This window comes from Chlorocebus sabaeus, chromosome 11 (assembly GCF_047675955.1).
Source record: "Chlorocebus sabaeus isolate Y175 chromosome 11, mChlSab1.0.hap1, whole genome shotgun sequence".
NCBI classification, from domain to species: Eukaryota; Metazoa; Chordata; class Mammalia; order Primates; family Cercopithecidae; genus Chlorocebus; species Chlorocebus sabaeus.
In genome coordinates this window covers 5,878,333-5,903,535 of record NC_132914.1, presented here as the reverse complement: position 1 = coordinate 5,903,535, position 25,203 = coordinate 5,878,333, and the positions used below count along the sequence as shown (strand labels likewise).

The 25,203-nt window shown below is 42.3% G+C and overlaps 1 protein-coding gene across 1 annotated transcript in view; it reads left to right on the top strand.

Annotated features, from left to right (window-relative positions):
- Positions 1 to 25,203, top strand: part of ANO2 (anoctamin 2) — a 361,822-nt gene that overhangs the window by 305,634 nt on the left and 30,985 nt on the right. The window contains exons 17-20 of the mRNA XM_037988687.2: positions 2,378 to 2,489; positions 4,690 to 4,747; positions 4,891 to 4,991; positions 17,000 to 17,145. Coding sequence (XP_037844615.2) covers positions 2,378 to 2,489; positions 4,690 to 4,747; positions 4,891 to 4,991; positions 17,000 to 17,145 — 417 coding nt within the window. The remainder of the gene's footprint in view (positions 1 to 2,377; positions 2,490 to 4,689; positions 4,748 to 4,890; positions 4,992 to 16,999; positions 17,146 to 25,203) is intronic.

The window sequence follows — 25,203 nt, the reverse complement described above, 5'->3', positions numbered from 1 at the left end:
GAGAGTGTGGTACAGTGTGATCTTGAGGTTGTGGTGCCGTGTTATGTGGAGAGTGCGGTATGATGTAATCTGGAGAGGGTGGTACACAGTGATCTGGAGAGTGTGGTGTGGTGTGAATTGGAGTGTGTGGTACAGTGTGATCTGGAGAGTGCGGTACAGTGTCATCTGGAGACGTTGGTACACTGTGATCTGGAGAGTGTGGTACAGTGTGATCTTGAGGTTGTGGTGCCGTGTTATGTGGAGAGTGTGGTAAGACGTAATCTGGAGAGGGTGGTACACAGTGATCTGGAGAGTGTGGTGTGGTGTGAATTGGAGTGTGTGATGCGTTGTGATCTTGAGGGTGTGGTACAGTGTGATCTGGAGAGTGCGGTACAGTGTCATCTGGAGACGTTGGTACACTGTGATCTGGAGAGTGTGGTACAGTGTAATCTTGAGGTTGTGGTGCCGTGTTATGTGGAGAGTGCGGTATGATGTAATCTGGAGAAGGTGGTACACAGTGATCTGGAGAGTTTGGTGTGGTGTGAATTGGAGTGTGTGATGCGTTGTGATCTTGAGGGTGTGGTACAGTGTGATCTGGAGAGTGCGGTACAGTGTCATCTGGAGATATTGGTACACTGTGATCTGGAGAGTGTGGTACAGTGTAATGTTGAGGTTGTGGTGCCATGTTATGTGGAGAGTGTGGTAAGACGTAATCTGGAGAGGGTGGTACACAGTGATCTGGAGAGTTTGGTATGGTGTGAATTGGAGTGTGTGGTACGTTGTGATCTTGAGGGTGGGGTACAGTATGATCTGGAGAGTGCGGTATGGTGTAATCTGGAGAAGATGGTACACTGATCTTGAGGGTGTGGTACAGCGTAATCTGGAGAAGGTGGTACACTGTGATCTGGAGAATGTGGCACTATGTGATTTGGAGAGTTTGGTATGGTATGAATTGGAGAGTTTGGTATGGTATGAATTGGAGAGTTTAGTATAGTATGAATTGGAGAGTGTGGTACTGTGTGGTCTGGAGGATGCCGTACTGTGTGATCTGGTGAGTGTTGTACGGTCTGATCTGGAGAGTGTGGTAGTAACTCACCTGGATATTAAAGGATATAAAGGATTTCTGCATAAGGAGGTGGGTGAGGGAAGGGTATTCCATGGAAGAAACAAGGTTTTGTGTCCATTCCTTCAGCGATGCTTACAAAAGCTATATGTGAATTTGTGGAGCAGGCAAGTTAGGGGGCCCATACACTCGTCTCATCTGGACACGGAATTCCTCAGGTGGCATGGCCGTGTCGTCACATATCTGTGCTCGGCACACTTTCAGGCTGTGCTTCTTGGTCCACATGATGTAGTATTAGTGCTTTTCTTCTGCCTCTGAAGACTGTGGCCCTGTGCTATAAGCCTAATATTTGTGTTCCCCAAAATTCCTGTGTTGAAATTCTAACTGCCAAGGTGATGGTATTAGGAGGTATGGTGTTTGGGAGGTGGTAAGGTCATGAGGGCAGAGCACACATATATGGGAAAGAGTCCTATGTAAGAGGTCTGAGAGAGATGCCTTTCCCCTTGACCATGAGAGGACAGTGAGACGGTGCTGTCTATGAGCCAAAAAACAGGCCCTCACCAGACACCAAATCGACCTTGATCTCAAACTTCCAAACCTCCAGAATTTGAGAAGTAAATGCCAGGTTTTCATGAACACTCAGTTTATGGTAGTTTGTTATAGCAGCCCAAATGGACTAAGAACACCTTGTCATCTCTTGTCCTTGCCATGCCATTTGTCATGGTCTGTGGAGTCCCTCCTAAGTGTCCTGAACAGTTGTCCACTGGAGCTTCCTGTATCTCTGGTCTTCTGAAGGCACCTATGAGGTTTCTGCTCATTGTCTCTGAGTCCTTCTGGGAATGCCAGCTGACTCCTCTGCTTGGACCTGATAGGACACCCTGGGCCCATGACCTACGAGTCTGAGATCTTAGGCTCAAGCTGTTTGTTTCACTCATCTTGTCTATAACAAGCTTTCATCATTGGAGTAAATGACCGGGAAATCTCTTAGGTTACCTAGAGCATATGCAGATGAATGCTTTCCTGCATTCATCCAAATTAATGCTAAAATTCATTCAGCATTTTTTCTGCTAAAAATGAAAGAGAGAAAGAGAAATCAAGAGGAATCCAGATGGCAAAAGACGGTGATCCTATATTTTTTACCCTTCTGTAACCTCGTATTACCTGGCAGACCACCTGGGCTTCAGATGATTTCAGTTCTGACGTGCCTGAGAGATGGGTCTCATGGTTTTTGCTGTGAAGGAGTCAGCTGAGAGATAGTAGCTCGTGTCTAGGTCAAAACTCTGGAGAGGTGAGAAATCTCACTGCAATCTCATCAGCCTCGCTCTTTTCTTACAGAGGTTCCGAAAACAGAACAGACTTTTGAAGAGCGCCTGATCCTCAAAGCTTTCTTGCTCAAGTTTGTCAATGCCTACTCCCCCATCTTCTATGTGGCCTTTTTCAAGGGGAGGTGAGTATGATGGTGTCATGAGTAGAAAGGCAATTTTTCACTAAGACTTGGTTCTCTACTGTCAGGACAATAGGGTCAGCCTGTCCCCATTGCCCACTTACCCTCACCCCACTTCCACCTGCCTTCCCATGGAGAAGGAATGCTAGCATGCAATCATTTTGAATTAGCATCTTGAGATTCTGATGACCCTGGCATTTTACAGGGATTTGACCGTAGGCCCTGAAGAGAGAGTTTTGAAAGAATTTGTGTCTCTCAACTTTGAGGATGAGGCAGGAGGGAATTTCACATCTAGCCAGTGGCTCCTGGATCTTGTATTGCAATTGTGATGCCAACTACCTAGAGTTAATACAGATTTCACAGGTTAAGGACACAGCCCCTCACAAGACTTCCCTCACTTCACACACCAGTGGCAAGCTCTGGGGTTCTCAGGCCACTTGCAGTTGTGACCCACTGGCTGTAATTCCAGATTTCTCATTACTCCATCAGAGTCAATAATTCACTAGAATGACTCACAGAACTCAGAAATGTGCTATACTTACAACTGAAGTTTTATAGTAGTAGAGGGATGTAAATCCAAATCAGCAAATGGGAGAGGCATATAGAACTAGGTTTAGGAGGTTCTTAATCATGAAACTTCCATGTCTTCAGGATGTGTCACCCTCCTGGTACGTTGGAGTGGCATGATTGATAGAATCATTTGCCATGTGAGTGAACTCAATCTCCAATGCCCTTCCCTTGCCCTGAGATTGGGCTAGTATCACATGACTCAAAGCCTCAACCAACATGGTTGATCCTTCTGGCATGGCTTGCCCCCATCCTGAGTAATCTCATTAGCATAAATTTAGGTATAGTCCTAAGGGTCTACCAGGAATAACAAAGATGCTCCCATCACGGGAAATTCCAAGGATTTAGGTGTTCATGCAGGAACCAGGGACAAAGGCCAGTGAAATTCTTTATTATACAGTCAGTCTGGATGTAAAATCACTTTGATAAATATTTTTTTTTGATCAAGCCAGTTGGCTACCTACAAGAAAATTTCCCAATAGACGTCAACCAACAACACATCAGGAAAGCTTCCCTAGAACTAAAAGCTCGTTAAGCAGGCACTAATAGCACGAGCTGTCATCATCCACACTTGATAATTTCTTACAGAGGTGTTTGTCATCCAAACCACAGCCCCCTTCTCCGGACCTCTCCCCTTGGCTGACATGAAATTATAGAAGCAGAGAGACTGTCCATATGAAGAAGTATACACTTAATTGGTGCTTTCAGTGTAGATTTAGTGGCAATAGCAAGTTACATGCATATGACATTCTAGGCAAGAAAAAAGGATGAACGATGACCCTTAGATGAACGATGGTATACTAGAAGAGATAGTCTTAGCAACAGCACACTGTAATCTCCAGTAAGTGATTATATCCAGTAAGTGATATCATAAGAGGTGTAAAGAAAGTGTTGGGGGAACAGTTATGAACGGAGACAACAAGAAGACTTCAGCAAAGGACAGGCTTACACTCAACCTTAAATGGATGAGGAGGATCTCAACAGGTGAACACGGGGATGACACTGCAGTAGGTAGGATTATTCAGATTGTCTGTCTGGTTCCATGGTGGGCTTGCACCATTTTGCTTCCCCGACCTGCACCGTTTTATTATCACCCAATAAAATAGACTCTACTTAGAAGAGGAATGAGACCAGCTTCTTTTATTCCTTTGCATATTTTCAGCAAGAAGTCAAGAAATTTTGTTATCTGACCCCAGGAGTCTCTATTTGCAACTTTAGTCCATCTCACCCTCCCTTTCCTGGGAATGAAAAACTCTTATTAAGGAGTTGCAATCAGAGCTGTGTTCTTGACACTAGTTAGGGAAGAAGGTGTGACGACAATGCACTTAGAGATAATCCAAACCGCATGGTGTTTAGGCACATGCACACACACACACACACCAGGCCCAGCTTCATCCTCTGCCCAGCTTATCCCTCTCCTCTGACATTTGACTGGGTTAAGAAGTGAACCCCAGGTGTTATAGGGGGTTACTTGTTGATAATGGTGTGCACTCCTATCCCTGAGTGATCTAGCACTTGCCCTGACCAGTGCTTTCGAAGAGGACAGTGGTGGTGGTATTCCCCTCAGAAGACATGTCCTTGAGCCGCCCTGCATGCTCTCTCTTCCCCTAACTCTTCCCACACTGTTTGATTTCAGGTTTGTGGGCAGGCCTGGAAGCTACGTCTATGTATTCGATGGTTACCGCATGGAAGAGGCAAGTACAGCCACTGGTGTTTCATGCCTGGCACCCCAACCCAGCCCCATTCTTATCTCCAGCACAGCATGGCTTCATTTGCGCCCCTGCTTCTCAGAGCTCCCTTTGTTCTAACCAGTCCTTTCCTTATCTTCTCCCTGCAGTGCGCTCCAGGGGGCTGTCTCATGGAGCTCTGCGTTCAGCTCAGCATCATCATGTTGGGGAAGCAGTTGATCCAGAACAACATCTTTGAGATTGGAGTCCCGTACGTAATGAACTCCTCTAACCTCTCTCCTTGCTGCCAGGGGTTAGCCCAGAAGTGCCAGGCTTTCACCAGGTTATCTATGGCCTTTCCTCTTCTTAGACAGCTTGGTGATTTAATTCTCTGTCAGTTTGCCGATAACTTTCCCCATGGGGCAAACCTTGCTTGCCATTCTGATTTGAGATGTTGGAGGCTCAGAAAGATTTACCCTTTGCTTAAGTACACGTAACTAGTAAGTAGCAGAGCCAGGAGTCAGATCTCTTGGCTCCCAGAGTGCATAGTAGTTTAATGCTATTTGTCCTCTCAGTGAGTGAGTAAAAAAGACTTTCGATATGGTAGATAAATGAATGTGAACGATTGAAATGTAATGGAATCATTTAGGACAATCTCTCAGAAGAAAACGTGGAATACATAATCTTAGGAGGGGAGGGAGGAATAGTTGGTGAAATGCAGAATGAGTTATTATCACGTGGATTCCCCCCTATGCTCCCCAGGGTTTTATGAAAATGTCATAGAACTTCTTTCAATCAGGTTTTGCATTGAGATAGTCACGAAAATAAACACAGACTCACTTTGTACTGGACCTAGAAGAAGGGAGGATGGAGCAAGCTAAAATATGCTTACAGGTCAAAGAAAAATGTAACCCCCTCTGCCTTTCCTTCCTATCGCCTTGTGGTTTGGAAGAAGAGTCTGTTTCAGGGGATGCTTTTCGGCAGTCCAGCATCAGAGAGCTAGGAAATGACAGAGATGCCCAGGGCTAACTGAGAGGCTGGGCCAGGTGTGCTTAGGAGGATAGGTGGACAGCTTGTTCCAGGCCCAGGGTTCTTTGTAAACCACTTTAAAGATGACCATTCTGGGTTGGATGTAATCGTCAGACAGTACCCATAAGATTCCGTGACACACTTTCATCTGCTTAGAGATACATTAATTGTTTGGGAAGTCGTCCAATAATGAACCTTTTAAAATCCCTTTCTTTCCAAATATATTTCTTCGTGTTTGCCCAGGGTTCTTAGCTGCAGCTATTGGAATTCAGTGTGGCTACTTTAAGCAACAAAGGCATTTATTTCAGAATAAAGTGACTGACAGAGAATGCTGTATTCTTTAAAGGCCAGAGAGTAGGCGCCGAGCTGCATAACCAGGAATGACACTGTTCACACTGCAGGGGAACTTGCAGGGGATACCACTGTCTTGAGCTCATGGCTCATACTGCTAAGACAGTAAAAGAAAAACATAGATGAAACGGCCCTTGTCTTCTCAGAGCTTAACTTTTTAGTCTGGGAGACAAAATAGACTGCATATATCTGCATATTCTGTGTGTGAATTCAGAATTCAGAATAAGTAAAGGTCAGATGTTTGGGAGCAGTCAAAGAAGCCTTCAAAAGCAGAGAGGTTTCTGGCCAGGTGCGGTGGCTCACCCCTGTAATCCCAGCACTTTGGGAGGCCGAGGTGGGCGGATCACGAGGTCAGGAGTTCAAGACCAGCCTGACCAATATGGTGAAATTCCATCCATCTCTATTAAAAAAAAAAAATACAAAAATTAGCCAGGTGTGGTTGTGTGTGCCTGTAGTCCCAGCTACTCAGGAGGCTGAGGCAGGAGAATTGCTTGAACCCAGGAGGCGGAGGTTGCAATGAGCTGAGATCATGCCACTGTACTCCAGCCTAGCAACAGAGCAAGACTCTGTCTCAAAAAATAAATAAATCAATAAATAAATCAATCAATAAATAAATGAAAAACAGAGAGGTTTCTTCCAGGGTGTGTCTTCCAGGTTTCTTCCAGACTGCCACCATCATATGTTACATGATGGACTGCTATCCTTTTCGTTAAAGAAATAATTTCCCTTAGATGTGTATGTGTGTGTGTGTGTGTGTGTGTGTGTGCGTGCAACTCTGATAGGCTTGGCCAGCTGGGCCCTGAACATGATAGGTTGGGCCTTTTCCATGTTATTTCTATAAACATATTTAAATATATATTTACATAAATATATTTAAATTGATATATTTAAATATCAATGCATATATTTATACATAAATGTATATATACATTTTATAAAATACACCTGTTTCAGATAGATATAAATTTATATACAAATTTTTATATGTATAAAACATACATATATATATAACTTTTCTAAACAAACAGACTGATTCTGGTTTTGTCACAACCACCTATGACCCAGTTGGTGCTACAGGTGGAGAAGGTAAGGCCCAATGAGCTGGCAGTTCTTTGACCAGGGTCCTAGGGCATGTCAGGGACCTGGCAAGGGCAAAAGCCCAGAATCTCCCTCAATCTATGGAAAGATTGTGGAGTCCTAGGTTCTTGGGCTGAATGGAACCACTAGAGGATGTATATCCCAATCCCCCATTCCATGTAAAATTATACTAGAGCCACCTGCTCCCTTGGTCCCCAGAGAAAGCTACCTTTTGGTCTTCCTCAAAAATATATTTGTAGAGCTAAAGTTATAATGGAGACAATTTAATTTACCTGGAAAGAATATCATTTTTAATGAGATCCCTGCTTCAAGGAATGAGAATCCACAACATTCCCTTCTAACACTGGGTGATCTAAGCGCGCAGGGTGCTTTTCTGACCTTGTACTGGGACAGCCTCAGAGGGCACGTGGGCATGTGTTTTCTTTGGGGAGGATTGGCGGGATCATTGGTGTCTGGGTGCCTCACTCCACCTCCTTGCCTAAGCCAGCCTCTAGTCACCAGTCAGGAAGTCAGCAACTCTGAGAAACTGAGCCTCAGAAGCTGTGTCCCGCTCCCTGCTTTCTGGCAGAAAGTCCCTCAGTGGTAAAGTCAAGCAAAGCTAGATGATGCTTGTTCTTGTTCCAGGCAGATGACACTCGTTCTCTCTGAGCTTACCATCTTAGAGAGACACCAGTTGTTATGGAAAAACATCCAGAGAATATGCAGACGGTACCAAAGCTACATCTGGCCCCTTTGAAACCATGAGGCCAACCTCTCCACAACTACAAAGAAAAGTCTTCGTCCCCATTCAAACATCTGGGAAAAACACCAGCCTTCCCGGTACATTGTTATTTTGCTCTGAGTAGAATTATTTACAGCTTGTGGGCATGGAATGCCCATTTTTTCATCCCTGGTCGTCTGGTCTACCACTTAACCCATTCCTCTGGACCCAGAAGGCTTTTATAGAATACAAGAGAGGCAAAATCTCAGGCGTGTGTTTGGACAACACATTGGTATGTCCCCATCCCCCAACTCCATCCACTCTATAACAGGTGAAAATAACGCGTGGCGTATGCCTTGAAGGCTAAATTTTCTTGTATATGATTGACGTGTGCTTAAAACTTTGTATGTTTTAAAATGTACCACCCTTTAAACAATGGCAATTGCACAGTAACTCATAAAGCCATGGGCAAGCTGCTTCTCTAGTCTAACGGTCCTCATCTCTTGATGAATATGGTAGCATTAAAATCACATGTAAAGGTGTCTTCAAGCTCTAGTGCCCTATGAACTTCTCTCTAATGAGCAAAGTTGGTCACTGCTGATTCCAAATACAAGCCACTCCTCTTTCAAAAGATGTTTCCTTTCCATTTCTACTCTGCCAGAGGATGTATACAACATAATTATATAGTTAAATTCAAGGATGTAGAACAAAACTTCTTTTACCAAATCTTAGGGTCTTTTATCTCCAAAGTTCTTTATAATTTGTATAATTATGAAGGTTGCATTTTGAGTTTGGTCATACAAGATCACTATGATTATGATTACTGGATCTTCCACTCTCAATAAATCAGACTCCTTCAATTCAGCCTTGAAGTACCTGGCATGGATGACACAGATGCAACATAAACAAGAAAAGAAGTCTTTCATAGTCAGAAGAGAAATGATGATTGAGCCTGCCAGTGAGGAAGGAGTCGTGTAAATTACAAAAATTAGACCCAGTAGTTTTTAACACATCTGTAGGGCAAAGATTTGGTGGCCTAACACAGTGGTCCCTAACCCTTTTGGCACAGGGGACAGGTTTCCTGGAAGACAGTTTTTCCATGGACTGGAGGGGTGGGGTGTTATTTCAGGATGATTCAAGTGCATTACGTTTATTGTACACTTTATTTCTGTTAGTATTACATTGTAATATATAATGAAATAATTTTACAACTCACCATCATGTAGAATCAGTGGGAGCCCTAAGCTTGTTTTCCTGCAGCTAGACGGTCCCATCTGGGGGTGATGGGAATCAGTGACAGATCATCAGGCATTAGATTCTCACAAGGAGCCCCCAGCCTAGATCCCTCACATGTGTAATTCACAATAGGGTTCACCCTCCTATGAGAATCGAATGCCGCCACTGATCTGACAAGAGGCGGAGCTCAGGTGTTCATGTGTGATGGGGAGTGACTGTAAATACAGATGAAGCTTCGCTCACTCGCCTGCTGCTCGCCTGCTGCTGTGTGGCCCAGTTCCTAACAGGCCAAGGACCGGTACTGGTCTGTGGCCCGGGGATTGAGGATCCCTGGCCTACTAGATCTGGGTTTAAATCCAGGCTTTACAATATACTCACTGTGTGACCTTGGCAAAGTTATTCTAGAAAGATTTGCATCTAACTTAAAAAAAAAGTTTTTACATTTAAACTAAACTAAAAACCAGCTTGGATAAATGCTTAGCTATCTAGAAAACAAAATGTGGACATCTGAGGAAAAAAGAACCATTCTTGGGGTTTCCAGGTGACCAGCATTTTACTGTGTGGCAAAGGCTTTTATGTTTAAAGCTGATGCTTTGGAAGCGTTGCCACTCCAGGGGGTGAAACCAGAGAGAACAACTCGGGGTCAGTCGTTTTCTCTTCTGTTCCTGGCTCAGTGGCTTTTAGTGGGCAGTAAAGCTCTTACGTACCTTCAGAGTCCACATGGAATTCTTTCCCCGAGGGAGATACATATTCATTCTAAAGGCCAGATTTGTTTTGTTTTGTTTTGTTTTTTAAAAAAAGCAGAGGCAAGTCTGGGGAGTTACATGGGTGATTGTGCTGGATAAGAATATTTGGGAATAAAAATGTAATAAGACTTTACAATTAAAAGATTTATCATCTTAGTTGATCCTTTACTTCTGAAAGCAATTTTCTAAGATTCTTCCAAAGAAAATTTTTAAATGTGTAAGAGTGTCTAATTGTCCCTTATTAGTAGGCCAGGTAGGCAGCTATAATTTTTCTATCTCCCTGAGGTTGCAACATTCTCATAGATTCTGTATGTGCGTGTGCACAAACATGAGTGTGTGTGTGCATGTATGTGTACTGAAAAAAATAACATAATTTTGATGGCCTCGAGAATCTTACAATCTAGCAGGCTTCTTGAATTAGAACATTGCTTCCCACTCTTCGGTCATTTTTGAATCAACTTTTAAATCTCCCCACATTATCTATGCAAACAGCTATTTACGTATTAGTTTCCTCCAAACCAACTTGCTTTTTAATTAAAATCCTAACATTTCTGAAATTGGAAAACACCATCAGTTTCCATAAGGAGGAAATAATGTGAAAAACAATACAACAAAAACACACCATTATTATTAAACAATCAATGACATTCTTTCCTCTCCAAGGCTTTTAGACTAAGATCTGCCTTCTCTTTGTGAAAAATGAAAGTACAAGCCTTGGGCGTTGTCAAAGGCAGACCAGTATCAGGCCAAAGATATTTTTCTTAATGGTAATGAGAGACACTGAACAAGAGCGGCAAAGGAAATAACTAAATAACTCTTTCCCGAGGGGCTCTAATGAGATGCAAGGCCAAGTGCAGGATCTTCCGAAGGGTCATACCCCACCTCTACTTCTGGCAGGTGTCCCAGACTGGACCACTGTGGAAGCCACGCTCTGTGTCCAGGTATCTTCCGTCAGGCAGCAGCCGCCCCCACTATTGCTAGGCCTGGCTCAGAGACCCTGGAGATGGAAAACAAAATGCTTCAAAGGGAGGCAGTAAAATGGCGTCACTGAGCACTTGAAAGGCAGCTCTGTGACTAATGCCATGATAATAGAGAAAACTTGGTTGCGTGATCTGGCTTTGGACGGTCCCCACTCACACAACCCCAGGCTCTTGGGGCCTGACACAGTTGTGGCAGATGCTTCCCAGAGAGGATCGGTTGGTTTTAAACACTGTGGTCCCCAGTATGATGTTCATATGCATTGCCTTCTGAGATTACTTATACATGGCGAGCAGCGTGGCTGAATCTGATGTTGTGGCATTTATTACCTGAATCCATGGATGGGAATTTCCCTCCTCCCCTCCCTACACCATGCCTTTCCCATATATGTTCATGCAAGATAGACTTCGGGTCCAAACTGCATAGTGCCCCCGGAACACATGCCCCACCACAGCCCAACTCCTTGCTGTAATTCCATCTCAAATTGAGCTCCGGTCCACACTGAAGCAAAATTGGAAACGGGCTTTTTCTCATGCAGAGAGATGGGTTTTTGGTGAAAGGGTAAATGCCACCTTTTTCATGTGCCAACGTTCTTTCCTGGGCGTGTTTTGAGACAGAGCAGATAGACAGATCAATACTTCCATGGTCAAAATGTCTCGCCATCCCTATTCTGACTAAAAGCTCCAGATCATATCCAAAAATAACTGTTAAATATACCCCTGGACACAGCTAGTAAAATTTCATAAACTTTCTGCTTTCTTTTTGTAAATGTGATAAATGTTATATTTCCAGACATAAAACAGTCTCTCTTTAAAGCCGTCACAGGAGGGAGGTCTGTGTTCTCCTCAAATACAGTGGAATCTGGCCAGAAATCAGAAGTGTAAGGAACAAATTTGAACTTTGTCAGGTATCAGGAAAAGGAATAGGAATACATAGGTTGGAGGTTGATGTGTTCCTCATCTTTGGTCATTTAGGGCTAAGTTCTGCTTCTTTATTTAATGAGGTTAAAGATCTGTGGAGTCAGGTCTGTAGGGACCTGTCTGGGGCCCAGATTCCTGCTGCAGTGAGGCTCAAGGTGTGACGGACACTCACCATGGTCCTGGGGTGACTCTACGGGGCACAGGCAGAGGGAAAGCTCTGAGCCTTCCGGAAAGAGTTTCGGAGACTTGTCATTAAAAAGGGCGGAAAAATAGCAAATAAAAAAAAAAAAGAAAAGAAAAGCAAGGGGTAACATCAAAGGAGTTATTTTAATGAGTGAGTGCATCATACGGTCAGAATCATAATCTGAAGTTTTCCAAAAGCCCATCTGTATGTTGTACAACTTCCAGGATTCCTGTTAAATTCTGCTCCGGAGGGACTTTCTTTATTATTTTTTTTTAATGGTCACTGAGATATCCAGGAGGAAATCTGGGAGTGATACATTCACAGGACTATTTGTGGATATTTTCCCCCACGTTCGTTTTGACCTACCCACACTAGATAGGACTTTGACCACAAAGCCCCTCCCATAGCCCGTGTGTCTTCCCTTGCCTTCGCCACACAGTCTTGCAGTCGGCCTTCTGTTCCCATGGCTCTCCTTCCTTGTCCTTTGAAGACTCCTTTCCCTCTATCCCATCCCATAAGTTTTCTGACACACACTCTATCCATAGGTGGCATTGCTCATCCCTAGGGCTTCCGCCGCTCTCTCCACGACAATTCTCAGATCTCCATCAGTCCCAGATGGTTCCAGGGCTCTAGGCACAGACATGCAGTTGCCTACTGGACATCTCTACTTAGTTGTCTCGTGGGTTTCTCCACTTAGACATGGCAAGAACAACTCCCCCTCTTCCTCCTTATCCTCATCAAAACTGCCTCTTACATTGTGTTCTCTATCATAGCAATCGGCGCCACCATCCACACACACGCCCTAAGACCCTGAGAATCATCACCGATTCCTCGTTGTCCTTCCCTTTCTGTGTACAATCCACCATCCACTTTTTAATTCTACCTCTTTTGCATGTCTCAAATGTCTACTTCCCTTCATGTCCGTTGCTATCACCCCAGACTCTGCTACCATAATCTCTCGCCTAAACCACTGCATAATGTGGTGTACAAGGCCTTTGATGCCATGAGCCTACACTACCTTTCAAGACACCTTTCATCATTTTCTCGATTGTACTCTATGCTCCAAGCAATTTGCATTCCATTCAGTCCTTTCTATGAGCCATTTTCACATTTGCCTTAGGCCGTGGCATAAATAATTCCCCCTGCCTAGAATAACCTCTTCACCCCTCACACTCTCTCCACCTTCCTCTTTCTTCTTCTACCATCTTTCATTATTGAGTCTTAAATAATAAGACTAAATTATTTATTTAATAATTTAAATAATTAAATTAGTTTACACATCTCTTCCTCAAAGAGGACATCGCTACCTTAGGCCAGGTTAGGATTCTCTATTTAATGTTCTCGTAATCACCTAAACTTCTCCCTTTATAATGCTCTTATATTGGTCACTCTTGTTTAAATGTCCCTATTGCCAGTGAGATTACTTCATCAAACACATCACGTGTGTTATTAGTCACATTTTTTTTTTCCTGTAGATGATTTCTAAGAATCCTCTGTTCTCCCGTACAAACCAGAGCTGCCCATTTGCTAAACGTTCTATAGAGCTATCAATCTGAGTTAGCTTCAATACCTTCTTTCTTGGATGGGGTTTCTGTTTGCTGGATTCTGTATGTTTTCTTTGTTGCTTGGTTGGTGAAATTCATCCTCCAGGAACTTCATGAGAACAGATGCATGCATAGAAAGTTAATTTTTTTGAAACCTTGCATACTTAAAAGTGTCTTTAGTCTGTCTTTGACTTTCATGTATACTTTGGCTGTGTATAGGAGTCTATGCTGAAAATTATTTGCCTTCTGAATGTAAATACATCTCTGCAGAGTCTTCTAGTGTCAAGGGCTGATCTGGAGAATTATAACCTATTTTTGATTCCCATTTATTTGTAGAAGATCTATGTTTGTTTCTCTGGATCTGGAAGCTTTTAGAATCCCTTTCATCATTCCTAGAGTTCTGAAATCTCATGACGATGTGTTATGCTGGAGGCTTTTTTTTCACCATTGTGCTGAGTGGGTCCTTCCAATCAGAAAACGCACGTCCTTCACCTCTGGGACATTTTCATATATTTCTTTTGTACTTTCTTCCCCACTGTTTTCTCTGTCTTCTCTTTCTGATTAAGTGTTGGAGTTTCAGGCTCTGAGTGTGGTGGTTCATGCTTGTAATCCTTGTACTTTGGGAGGCCCAAGTGGGTGGATCACCCGAGCCCAGGAGTTCAAGACCAGCATGGGCAACATGGTGAAACCCTGTCTCTACTAAAAATACAAAAAATATTAGCTGGGCCTGGTGGTGCATGCTTGTAATCCTAGCTACTCGGGAGGCTGAGGTGGGAGGATAGCTTGAGCCTGGGGGACAGAGGTTGCAGTGAGCCTTGATCACACCACTGTACCCCATCTTGGGCTATGATCAAGAAAAAAAGGAGTTCCTAGATCAATTAATTTTTTAATATTTTCTTTCCTATTGTCCATTTCTATGTTCTACTTTTTTTTTCTGAGAGAGTGTATTGATTTTTATCTTTCTGTCATTTTATTGAATTTATTTTGGATCTAGGTTTTTCCTGGTTCATTTTTCTCTTCAGAATAAACTTTTTGCTCCTGTTAGTATTGGGAAGTGCTAGTCACCTAGGCAACATGTGTACAGAGACATTGGGGTCTACTGTTCCTTAAGCAGAGCTTTGACCAGTCACCACTCCCTGCCTTGGGGATACCTGGTGCCTCCAACTCCTGAGCCTTTCTGAGATTTTTGTAGCATGAGTTGGCTTGTTTCTCTCTACCATCTTCCACTGTGAACAGTTGATAGCAGCCACACAGCTTTGCTGACTCCCTCGTACACTGTCCGTCTTCCAAGATATTCATCAACATTCCTCAAACACTACTATATTCATGACTATTTTCATTAACCTGTGGTTTTATACATTTTTAAAAATTCATTCATTGTTATTTTAGTGGTATTTCAGAAGTGGATAAACATATGTTTATATTCAATTTTCTATGTATAAATCAAAATTTAGTAATTCTTTACTAAAGATTTCACCAGGTCATCTGATTACTATTCCTGGAGGAGAAGTCTCACTTTGAGTTCTGGTTCTGGACTTCCCTCCCTTTCCTTTTTTCTTTTCTTCTCTCTCTCTCTCTTTGTTTTTTCCTCTATCCTTTCCTTCTGTTCTGACTCACAGACAGGATCTTAACCAGTCCACACTCTTTAGCTTCAGAATCTGTAGGCTCCATCTAGTTTTTCTCAATTTCTTATTATCACAGAATTATTGCTTACTTTTTTCTTATGAATTTTTTACTACTGTTTCTAAATAATTTCAGCCCACTCTTTAAATCCTTCCGTGATAAAGATGATAATAGGGACAATGATAGATATATTTATCTGTGTTTATCTTGATAAATGTCTATCAGAGCATATATCTTGGTACACACTCTTAACAGGTATTAAGCCCTAAATGAAGCATGCTGTATAGATTATGTCTTTTAACTCACCCTATGGGTAAATTCATATTTATTTCTCCATTTTAAAGATAAGAAAACTAAAGCTTGTAGAGTTGTAATAACTTGCCCATGGACATATAGTTGGTGAGTTGTGAAATCTGGTTTTATATAATTTCTGACACCAGAGATGAAACTTGTATCCACTATACTCTTCTACGTCCTCTTGATGGGAATTGATATTAGACCAGAAACTGATCAAAATGTTATTTTGAACTATTAGATTTTCATTAGTTGTTAGAGGCACTTTCAAACAAGGATTGGATGCCTAATCATACCAGGAGTGCTCCTCTGGAAATGTCTACACAGGGATTGGGTGGTCTTGGGTGAAGAATGTTGGGGGACATGGGGAGGTTCCTACATCTAGATGAAGCATGGACTTCAAAATCCCATTTAAACTCTTCAAGTCTATGATTCTGACCGTTTTGCTGTTAGGTCTCCCAACTATTAGGTTGCTGCTTAAAGTAATTGCAGTTTTTACCATTAAAAAGTACTTGCAAAAACCGCAATTCTGTTCCCTATACATTGTGCATCAATGGGAAGTATGAAATAACTCTACCCTAAGGTGTATTTTAACATTCAATATTAAAAATAATAATAGGTATCATCTATTCAATGCTCACTATGTCCAGATATTGTGCTAAGGACTGTATAAACATCGTTTCACTTAATTCTTATATCAACCCTGATAAATTGGGCCATTATTATCATTCTAGACCAAAAAAATCCTGAATGTGTTGTCTTAGTCTGCTCAGGCTGCTGCAACAAAATGCCCTAGGCTTAACTAATAGAAATTTATTTTCTCATAGTTCTAGAGGCTGAAAGGTTCAAGATCAAGGTCCAAAAGGGTTGAATTTCTGATGAGGGCTCTTCCTGGCTTACAGGTAGCTGCCTTTTCACTGTGTCCTCAGATGGTGGTGAGGTATCTCTTTCTCTCTTCCTCTACTCAAAAAGCCACCAATCCTATTGGATTACAACCCCACCTTTTTGACCTCACTTAATCTAAATTATCTCCTAAAAGTCATATCTCCAAATACAGTCACACTGGGGATTAGAGCTTCAACAAATGAATTTCAGTGGACATCATTCAGTCCATAGCAGTGGTGGGCAATGCTTAGCTTGGCTTTAATGGAAAGATGATGCTATTAATGTTATTGAGACTTGAAAAATGTTTCACCTGGGAGGAGAACGGCCCTGTGTTCCCCCGTGAAGAGGGTGGATAGATCACCTGTCGGACAATAGGACTGGCGCTGTCTCAGCATTGGCAGGAAGGGCCAACTCTCTTGTTGCTTTTCAAACAGCAGGAAGAATTCAAAAGGTTTTCGGGCTTTGAAGAAACCTGATCCTTTGTGGAGGGAGTCTGCATGATCTTGATAAAGGACTTCCTCAGGTTGTCTTTAGGAGAAACGTAGTCTCTTTAGTGTCTCTCTATCTCTACTTGTTTTTGGATCAGAGATGGCTTTAGTGTCAAACCTTTGTGTTCTTTTTCTTTTTTCTGTCTGCAAAACCAACCCTGTTCTCCAGAGGCTTTTTGTAACTTAATCCATTTCTTTTCCAGGAAGCTAAAGAAACTATTTCGAAAGCTGAAAGATGAGACAGAAGCTGGAGAAACTGACTCTGCCCATTCGAAACATCCAGAGCAGTGGGACCTAGACTACAGCTTGGAACCATACACAGGACTGACTCCGGAGTACATGGAAATGAGTGAGAACCCATGGTCCTGCCTTCCACTGGGGGCAGGTTCAGACAAGGGGTTTGTGGGGTTGAGGGGGGAAGATAGGGGATTGGGGAAAATGACTGGACAGCCTTTGCTTCTTCATGAGCTTCATGGCTATTCAATGTTCCCTTCAGTGCACATGAAAGTTGAGAAGAATGGGGTAGAAAGAGACCTGGAAGGAGAACCTGGAGCAGCTCAGTCAACAGTTCGGTGGATAATTCTAGGATGATGTTCTCTTTTCTTTGGGACTCCTCTCCTCATCTATAAACTGAAGTTCGATCTCTTAGGCCCTTTCCCATGGTTTCTATTATTGATAAAGCTGAAAGGGAAATAGTAAAATCTGAAATTTAAAAATATAGTTTCCATGAAAGTCTTCCTTCATGGAAAATATCCGATGACACTTGGGTCAAGGATATCTACATTTTGACTTGAAGAATATAGGAGAGTCCCCTACTTTGATCAGATAAGGCTGGATAAGATGAAAGCTTTTTAACAAAAAGTTGGGTCTATTTCAGTAGGGAATGAGAGGTGTATTTCTAGTTGCAGAGCCTCTAGTTGTTTTGGATAAGGTTTGAAGGCGGGACACACATCAGTACAGGATGATGGAACACAATCATTTTAGGTGTGGCTTGGAAACCATGAGTTCTTTATTATGAGAAGGATCCCAGCTTAGACCAGCTGCCTTTGCACTCTTGACTACCTGACTATAATCCTGATCTTCTGTTGGGATGGATGTTTGAGAAGCCTCTTTCCAAGACTTGGAGCTAATGAATTAAAAGCATAGGACATCTAGAGCTTAGGTATAAGCCGGGCGCAGTGGCTCACCCTGTCATCCCAGAACTTTGGGAGGCAGAGGCAGGTGGATTGCCTGAGGTCAGGAGTTTGAGATCAATCTGGCCAACATGGTGAAACCCCATCTTTACTAAAAATACAAAAATTAGCCAGGAATGGTGGCAGGCACCTGTAATCCCAGCTACTTGGGAGGCTGAGGCACGAGAATTGCTTGAGCCTGCGAGATGGAGCTTGCAGTGAGCTGAGATTGTGTCACCCTACTCCCGCCTGGCCTACAGAGTGAGAGTCTGTCTCAAAAAAGTAAAATTAAATAAATAAATATCTTAGCTATAACATCTAAACACTCTAAACATTTACTCAATCTATGGATTATGGGGAACCATCAATAAGATCCATCAAAAAAATCACTCAATGTTTAATTCAACACTTAGCATCATTGCACCTATCATTGTGTTTGCGTACAACTCCTACTCCCTTCACCTAGTCACTTGTAGCAGAGGGCTGTCAGTACCTTTTTGTGCACAGGATACCTCACTCATCATTTCTTTTTTTTTTTATACTTTAAGGTCTAGGGTACATTTGCACAACTTGCAGATTTGTTACAAATGTATACATGTGCCATGTTGGTGTGCTACACCCATTAAATCGTCATTTACATTAGGTATATCTCCTAAAGCTATCCCTCCCCACCCCCTCCCCACAATAGGACCCGGTGTGTGATGTTCCCCTTCCTGCGTCCAAGTGATCTCATTGTTCAATTCCCACCTATGAGTGAGAACATGAGGTGTTTGGTTTTCTGTTCTTGCGATAGTTTGCTGAGAATGATGGTTTCCAGCTGCATCCATGTCCCTACAAAGGACACGAACTCATCCTTTTTATGGCTGCATAGTATTCCATGATGTATATGTGCCACATTTTCTTAATCCAGTCTGTCACTGATGGACATTTGGGTTCATTCCAAGTCTTTGCTATTGTGAATAGTGCTGCAGTAAACATGTGCATGTGTCTTTATAGCAGCATGACTTATAATCCTTTGGGTATATCTCCAGTAATGGGATCGCTGGGTCAAATGTTATTTCTAGTTCTAGATCCTTGAGGAATCGCCACACTCTTTTCCACAGTGGTTGAACTAGTTTACACTCCCACCAACATGGTAAAAGTGTTCCTATTTCTCCACATCCTCTCCAGCACCTGTTGTTTCCTGATTTTTTAATGATTGCCATTCTAACTGGTGTGAGATGGTATCTCATTGTGGTTTTGATTTGCATTTCTCTGATGGCGAGTGATGATGAGCATTTTTTCATGTGTTTGTTGGCTGCATAAATGTTTTCTTTTGAGAAGTACCTCTTCATATCCTTTGCCCACTTTTTGATGGGGTTGTTTGTTTTTTTCTTGTAAATTTGATTGAGTTCTTTATAAGTTCTGGATATTAGCTCTTTGTCAGATAAGTAGATTGCAAAAATTTTCTGCCATTCTATAGGTTGCCTGTTCACTCTGAGGGTAGTTTCTTTTGCTGTGCAGATGGGATCTAATTAAACTAAAGAGCTTCTTCACTCATCATTTCTAATGGATGTTCCTCCTATTCTGTTATAAGAAATTGCATGTGTATGTTAGCAGTGGAGTAATGGGCAAGGTCTAGATCAGATGGCCATGAAAATGTTGTCCTAGCCCTGGGATGTCTACCATTCTAGGCAAAGTCTCAAGCTTTGTAATCTGAAACAACTCATCAGAGAAGAAACAATCATTATGTCTGCTTCAGAAACAATAGATAAAGAAAATATCAAGACCTGGTTTAAGGAAACGTGTAGCCCCTTTATGCTTTTCATGTTTGGCTAAGAGCTACCTCTAATCCCTCTCTGATGCTGTATTTATGCAAAGGTGATTGCTCATATTTCAGATGCCATTCTACATCTGCCATCGTCTCACCCAGAAAGAAACAAAGTGCTGCCAGAGATCGGGACTTCCATTTGGGAAAGGGCTTACATTAGGAACCCCTGAGATCTGTCTGTCTGCCTCCACCCTCTGACCCCAGTGGTCACACCTCCATGGCCACCAGTTAGCTGTGTGGGTTTTACATGCTTGTCAGCTTGTCTGTTCAGCTATTTCAAAGCTTCCTCTTTTGAGTGATTAGAGCAGAGACCCTAAATTTTTCTAGTTCATGTACATAGAGGTGTTCATAATAGCAAAGAATGCATTCCACCTAAATGCTCATCAATGATAGGCTGGGTAAAGAAAACATAGTACACTGTGGACTACCACGCAGCTGTGAAAAAGAATGAGTTCATGTCCTTTGAAGGAACATGGATGGAGGTGGAGGCCATTATCTTTAGCATACTAATACAGGAACAGAAAACCAAATACCGGATGTTTTCACTTTTAAGTGGGACCTAAACCATGAGAACACGTGGACACACAGAGGGGAACAGCACACACTGGGGCCCTTCAGAGGGTGGAGGATGAGACGAGGGAGAGGATCAGGAAAAAGAACTAACGGGTAGTAGGCTTAATACCTGGGTGATGAAATAATCTGTACAACAAACCCGCATGACACAGTTTACCTATGTAACAAACCTGCACTTGCACCCATGAGCTTAAAAGTAAAAAAAAAAGAGAAATAAAACATTAAAATACAACAAAGAGGAGCAAAGACCCTTGAACCATACTTCCTGGGCTCAAATCCCAGCTTTTGACCAACTAGCTGGATAACCATGTGTAAGTTATCCACTTGCCCTTATGAAGACCCCTATGTGTCTCAATTTGTTTGCCTATTAAAAAAGATAATAATATCCACCTCATAGGATTGTTGTGGGTAGTGAATGAATTAGTGTCTGTGAATAGAAGAGGGTCTTAGTGCTTAGTGCTAATATAGTTCTTAGAAGAGGGCCTAACACATACAAAAGCTGTGTATTAAGTGTCCAGTGTTATTTCTCTTCATGGTCCTGAACCCTGAGGAAGGCAGAGTTAGGGAAATATGCTCTACTTTGTCAGGGCTATGCCATTGAATACATATCTACCATATTATTATGTGTTTAAACTTGGGTGCTTACCAAGAAATGAGAAGAGTGAAAAAAAACGTAGCGCTAGAAGATTTACTTGGTGATTTTGGGAAGGGATTCACACCAAGATTGTAGAGAGTGAGATTCAGACCATAGTCTGAAAAATCAGAAACAAAAGCAAACCCCAAACCCCACTCCTTAAAATGAATAAAACAATCTTATACCTGGAATATTGAAAACAGAAAAGAAGAGAACATTATCTCCCAAATCCAACCTTGTAATTTTTTTTTTTTTCTTAGCAGTTTGGTGCTGTTTCTTAGACTCTTTTTGTTATGTACATGAATTTAAAAATAAAATTGTGATCTTACACATTTATTTTTTTATTTCCCATTATATGAATAAATATTTTAAGTTGTCAAATAACATTCAAAATGAATAGCTGTGTAATAATCCCTTTAATAAGCGTGCCATAGTTCACTTACCTGTCTTCTAGTGGAGGCTTAACAATTCTCCCATATTTTAATCCTCTCATAAACATTATCTTTGTGCATGTAGTCTTTTATTTAGGGTATTATTTCATCCAGATAGATTCACATAGGTGTGATTCGGTATAGTCATTGTATGGTTCTTGATTCATTTTACCAAATTACTTTCTGAAAGAGTAAGAACAATTCACCCAGCCTCGGGCAATGTATGAGAATACCCTTTCAGTGAGTGTAAATCACTTAATATCCTGAATCCTGAAGTCATGTGATATGAAAGAATTATCAGCGTATAGGAAGCTGGAGATTCCCAGCCCCTATGCCACTCCATTCCACGTTGTTGACCTGAATGTTCTAGACTCATCCTTAGCTTAGTTTTACATGGTGCTTCCTCTAGGAAGTCTTCCCAGGTCAAACCCCAGTTCCTCTTGAAACAAATCATTCTTTGTTTCTGTCCTAGTATTGTGTTCGGTACACACGCTGATGGCATCTTACTGAATTATGGTAGTATTGCTTACATATATGTTCTTCAACAGACCCAGTCTAGGGGTGACTCTGAAGAGCAGTGGGTAGTGACCATGGCTTATTCATCTTCACAGCTTCCGGAGTCTAGCACATTTCCTGGCATATAACGAACACTCCAGGCCAGGTGCAGTGACTCATGCTTATAAACCCAGCACTTTGGGAGGCCGAGGCAGGAGGATTGCTTGAGGCCAGGAGCTCAAGATCAGCCTGAGCAACATAATGAGACCCTGTCTCTACAAAAAGAAAAAAAAAAGAAAGAAAAAAATAATAGAATGTAGTGTTGTATACCTATAGTCCTAGCTACTTGGGAGGCTGAGGTGGGAGGATTGCTTGAGCCCAGGAGTCTGAGGCTGCAGTGAGCTGTGATTGTGCCACTGCACTCCACCCTAGGTGACAGAGTGATGCCCCATCTCTAAAAAAACAAAAACAAAACTCAAACACTTAGTATGTCTGATACACAGATGAGAGAATGAACGAATTAATGCATGTGTTAATTAATGAGAGAAGATTTCTTGACAGAGGTAACTCTATAATAATAACTTTATAAGACAAGTAAAGAATTTACATTTTCAAAGCAGGGCTTACTTGATGGTGAACTACAGATATTCTGAAGAGGTTTCCAGCTGTAGGGTGGGAGGTTGATTTAGTGATCCCAAGATCTTTCCAGTTCTGGAGATCTACATATAGATGATAAGAACAGAGAAGAACGTTCCAAGGGAAAGGACTGGCAAGTGCAGCGAGTCTCCTGGCCATGAGTAACTGTTTGTTGTTGTTGTTGTTTTGTTTAGAGACAGGGTCTTGCTACGTCACCCAGGCTGGAGTGCAGTGGAACTATCATGGGTCACTGCAGCCTGGACCTCCCAGGCTCAAGTGACCCTGTCACCTCAGCCTCCCTAGTAACTGGCACTACAGGCATGCACCACCAAGCCCAGCTAATTTGTTTGATTTTTTGTAGCCGTGAGGTTTCACTATGTTGCCCAGGCTGGTCTCTAACTCCAGAACTTGAGCAATTCTCTCATCTTGGCCTCTGAAATTGCTGGGATTACAGGCATGAGCCACCACACCTGGCCACGAGTAACTGTTCACAAGGAGAAGCAAATGGTAGTCTTGAGGTATGGAGGGTTCAGAGACAGACCTGGGATTAGTGGAGAACCCTGAAGACCAGACAGGTTGGCCATGAGTAACTGTTCACAAGGAGAAGCAAATGGTAGTCTTGAGGTATGGAGGGTTCAGAGACAGACCTGGGATTAGTGGAGAACCCTGAAGACCAGACAGGTTTGCAATTCGCATCAGACCATACAGAGCAGTTGTAAAATCTTGGCCAGTGTGGTGACTGTGTACTCTTTGCTTGGGAAATTGGGCAGCAAGTGCAGAAGAGGGATAGTAAGGCTCAGGAGGAAAAGAGAAAACACAGGTGCAAGAATTCATTTATCAATTAATTCATCAAACATTTATTAAGCATCTAGAAGGAGAAGCAAATCTGGAGACCAGGACAGTCTCTTCAGCAGTTCAGGTTGTTCCTGATATTGATTGAGTCAACAACTCAGTTGATATTGATGCAATCTTTTCTGGAAGAGGAATCACACTGGATTGGTTCACAGAATTCTTTAGTTCATTTCACTATGACTTTCAAGCTGGATTGGTTCACAGAATTCTTTAGTGCATTTTGCTATGACTTTCAATCTTAAGAGACGTGTTTTAGAGACATGGCTATTTTATTTCATATTTTATTTAAGTGTGAGGACAGTGTTTTCTGGATTAGGTTTTGCTCCTCTCTTTTATCTCTGGACTGTCCTCTTAACCCTTTAAGGACATACTTTTTCTCAAGTACAAAGACTGGACTGCAAAATAACGCTCATCAAAGTTCATCGAACAGCTAAGTGTGGTTAGGGGTGGGTGCTGCCGTTGAACCACTGAGCTTTTGAACCTAACCCTGCTGCATGCTAGCTACATGACTCTGGTTTTGAGGCTTAAAGTCAGCCAGGCCCAATTCTCCCATCTGAAAAGTAGGTTTGATGATAGTAGCGCCTACCTCATAGGACTATTCTGGGAATCAGCTGATGCACGTAGAGTGGTAAACAGTGCTTCCACATGTAGACTCTCAGTGAACATTGGCCACCGTTGTTATTGTCCAGAGTTCAGTTTCTCTCAAATCTGCAAAGTTTTTGACTCAAAACAGCTTGAAGCTCCTGAATATAGTGATCTCTGGAGGTTCTTCTTATACCGTGAGTGTAGGCTGTGCCCTAATGGTTAAAGAATGAGGGTACCAGACCCTAAGGCATATCTAAGCATCAGAAGCCTGAGCTCTAAACACTCCAAGATGTTTGTCCTTTCAGTAAACTCTAAGCCCTCAGGGCTCTATTGACAAGTCTGGATTCTCAAATGGGCTTTTTGTCATCTATTTATCTAAAACCCACAAGCTTTTGCTCCTCTAGTCATCCAAAAAATAATCGCTATTATAATCCTGCCTCAGGAATTCAATTATCTCCCTTAGAGCCTTCCCCCAGCTTCTTAAATGCAACCACAAGTTTGAGGTCCTTGGGCTATTACTGTGGGTGATGAGATGAATTTCTTCTGTCATTCATTCACACAGTCATGAGAGCAGGTCTGATTTTTCTTGGTCCCGAGCTTATAGCCTGTCAAACCCTCACAGAAAGGGAAGTGCCTCAGTGATCGCATGTTTACTTATTCATTTATTTGGAGTAAAAGCCAGATAATTATTTTGAAAGGCAAAGGGCCCCCAGTCTCTCCTGCTCTCTGGAAGTGTGCACCAAGGCCCGTAGAAATCACTGTGCCAGGGAAACGCATGGGGCAGGTCCTCCTGGGAGATCAGACGTTAAAGCTCTTGCAATCGCTTTCAAGTTGTGTCCTGAAATGGCAAGTTTGAGCTTCTGGGTTCAGGAGGAACGTCTGTGGACTGGTGTGGATCCTGTCTTAATCTCCATGACTACTTTCTGACTTTGCATCAACCCTCACTGGGGAGAGTTTCTATTTGTGGCTACTTAACTCGCTGACTTTGCCTCTAGTGAGAATTTTGGATTCTTATTTGAACCCTCACCATTTCTCCTTGGAATTACTGCAAATGCATCCTAGGTTGACTCCGTGCTTCTTTTTTTTACTCCTTCTACCTTTCCATCTTGCTTTTTAGAACGGCTTTTAAAAAATGCAAACCAGATTGTATTCGTTTTTCTGCTTAAAATCCTTCAGTGCTACTGACTTCTTTTCAGATCAAGTTCACACACCCAGTGCA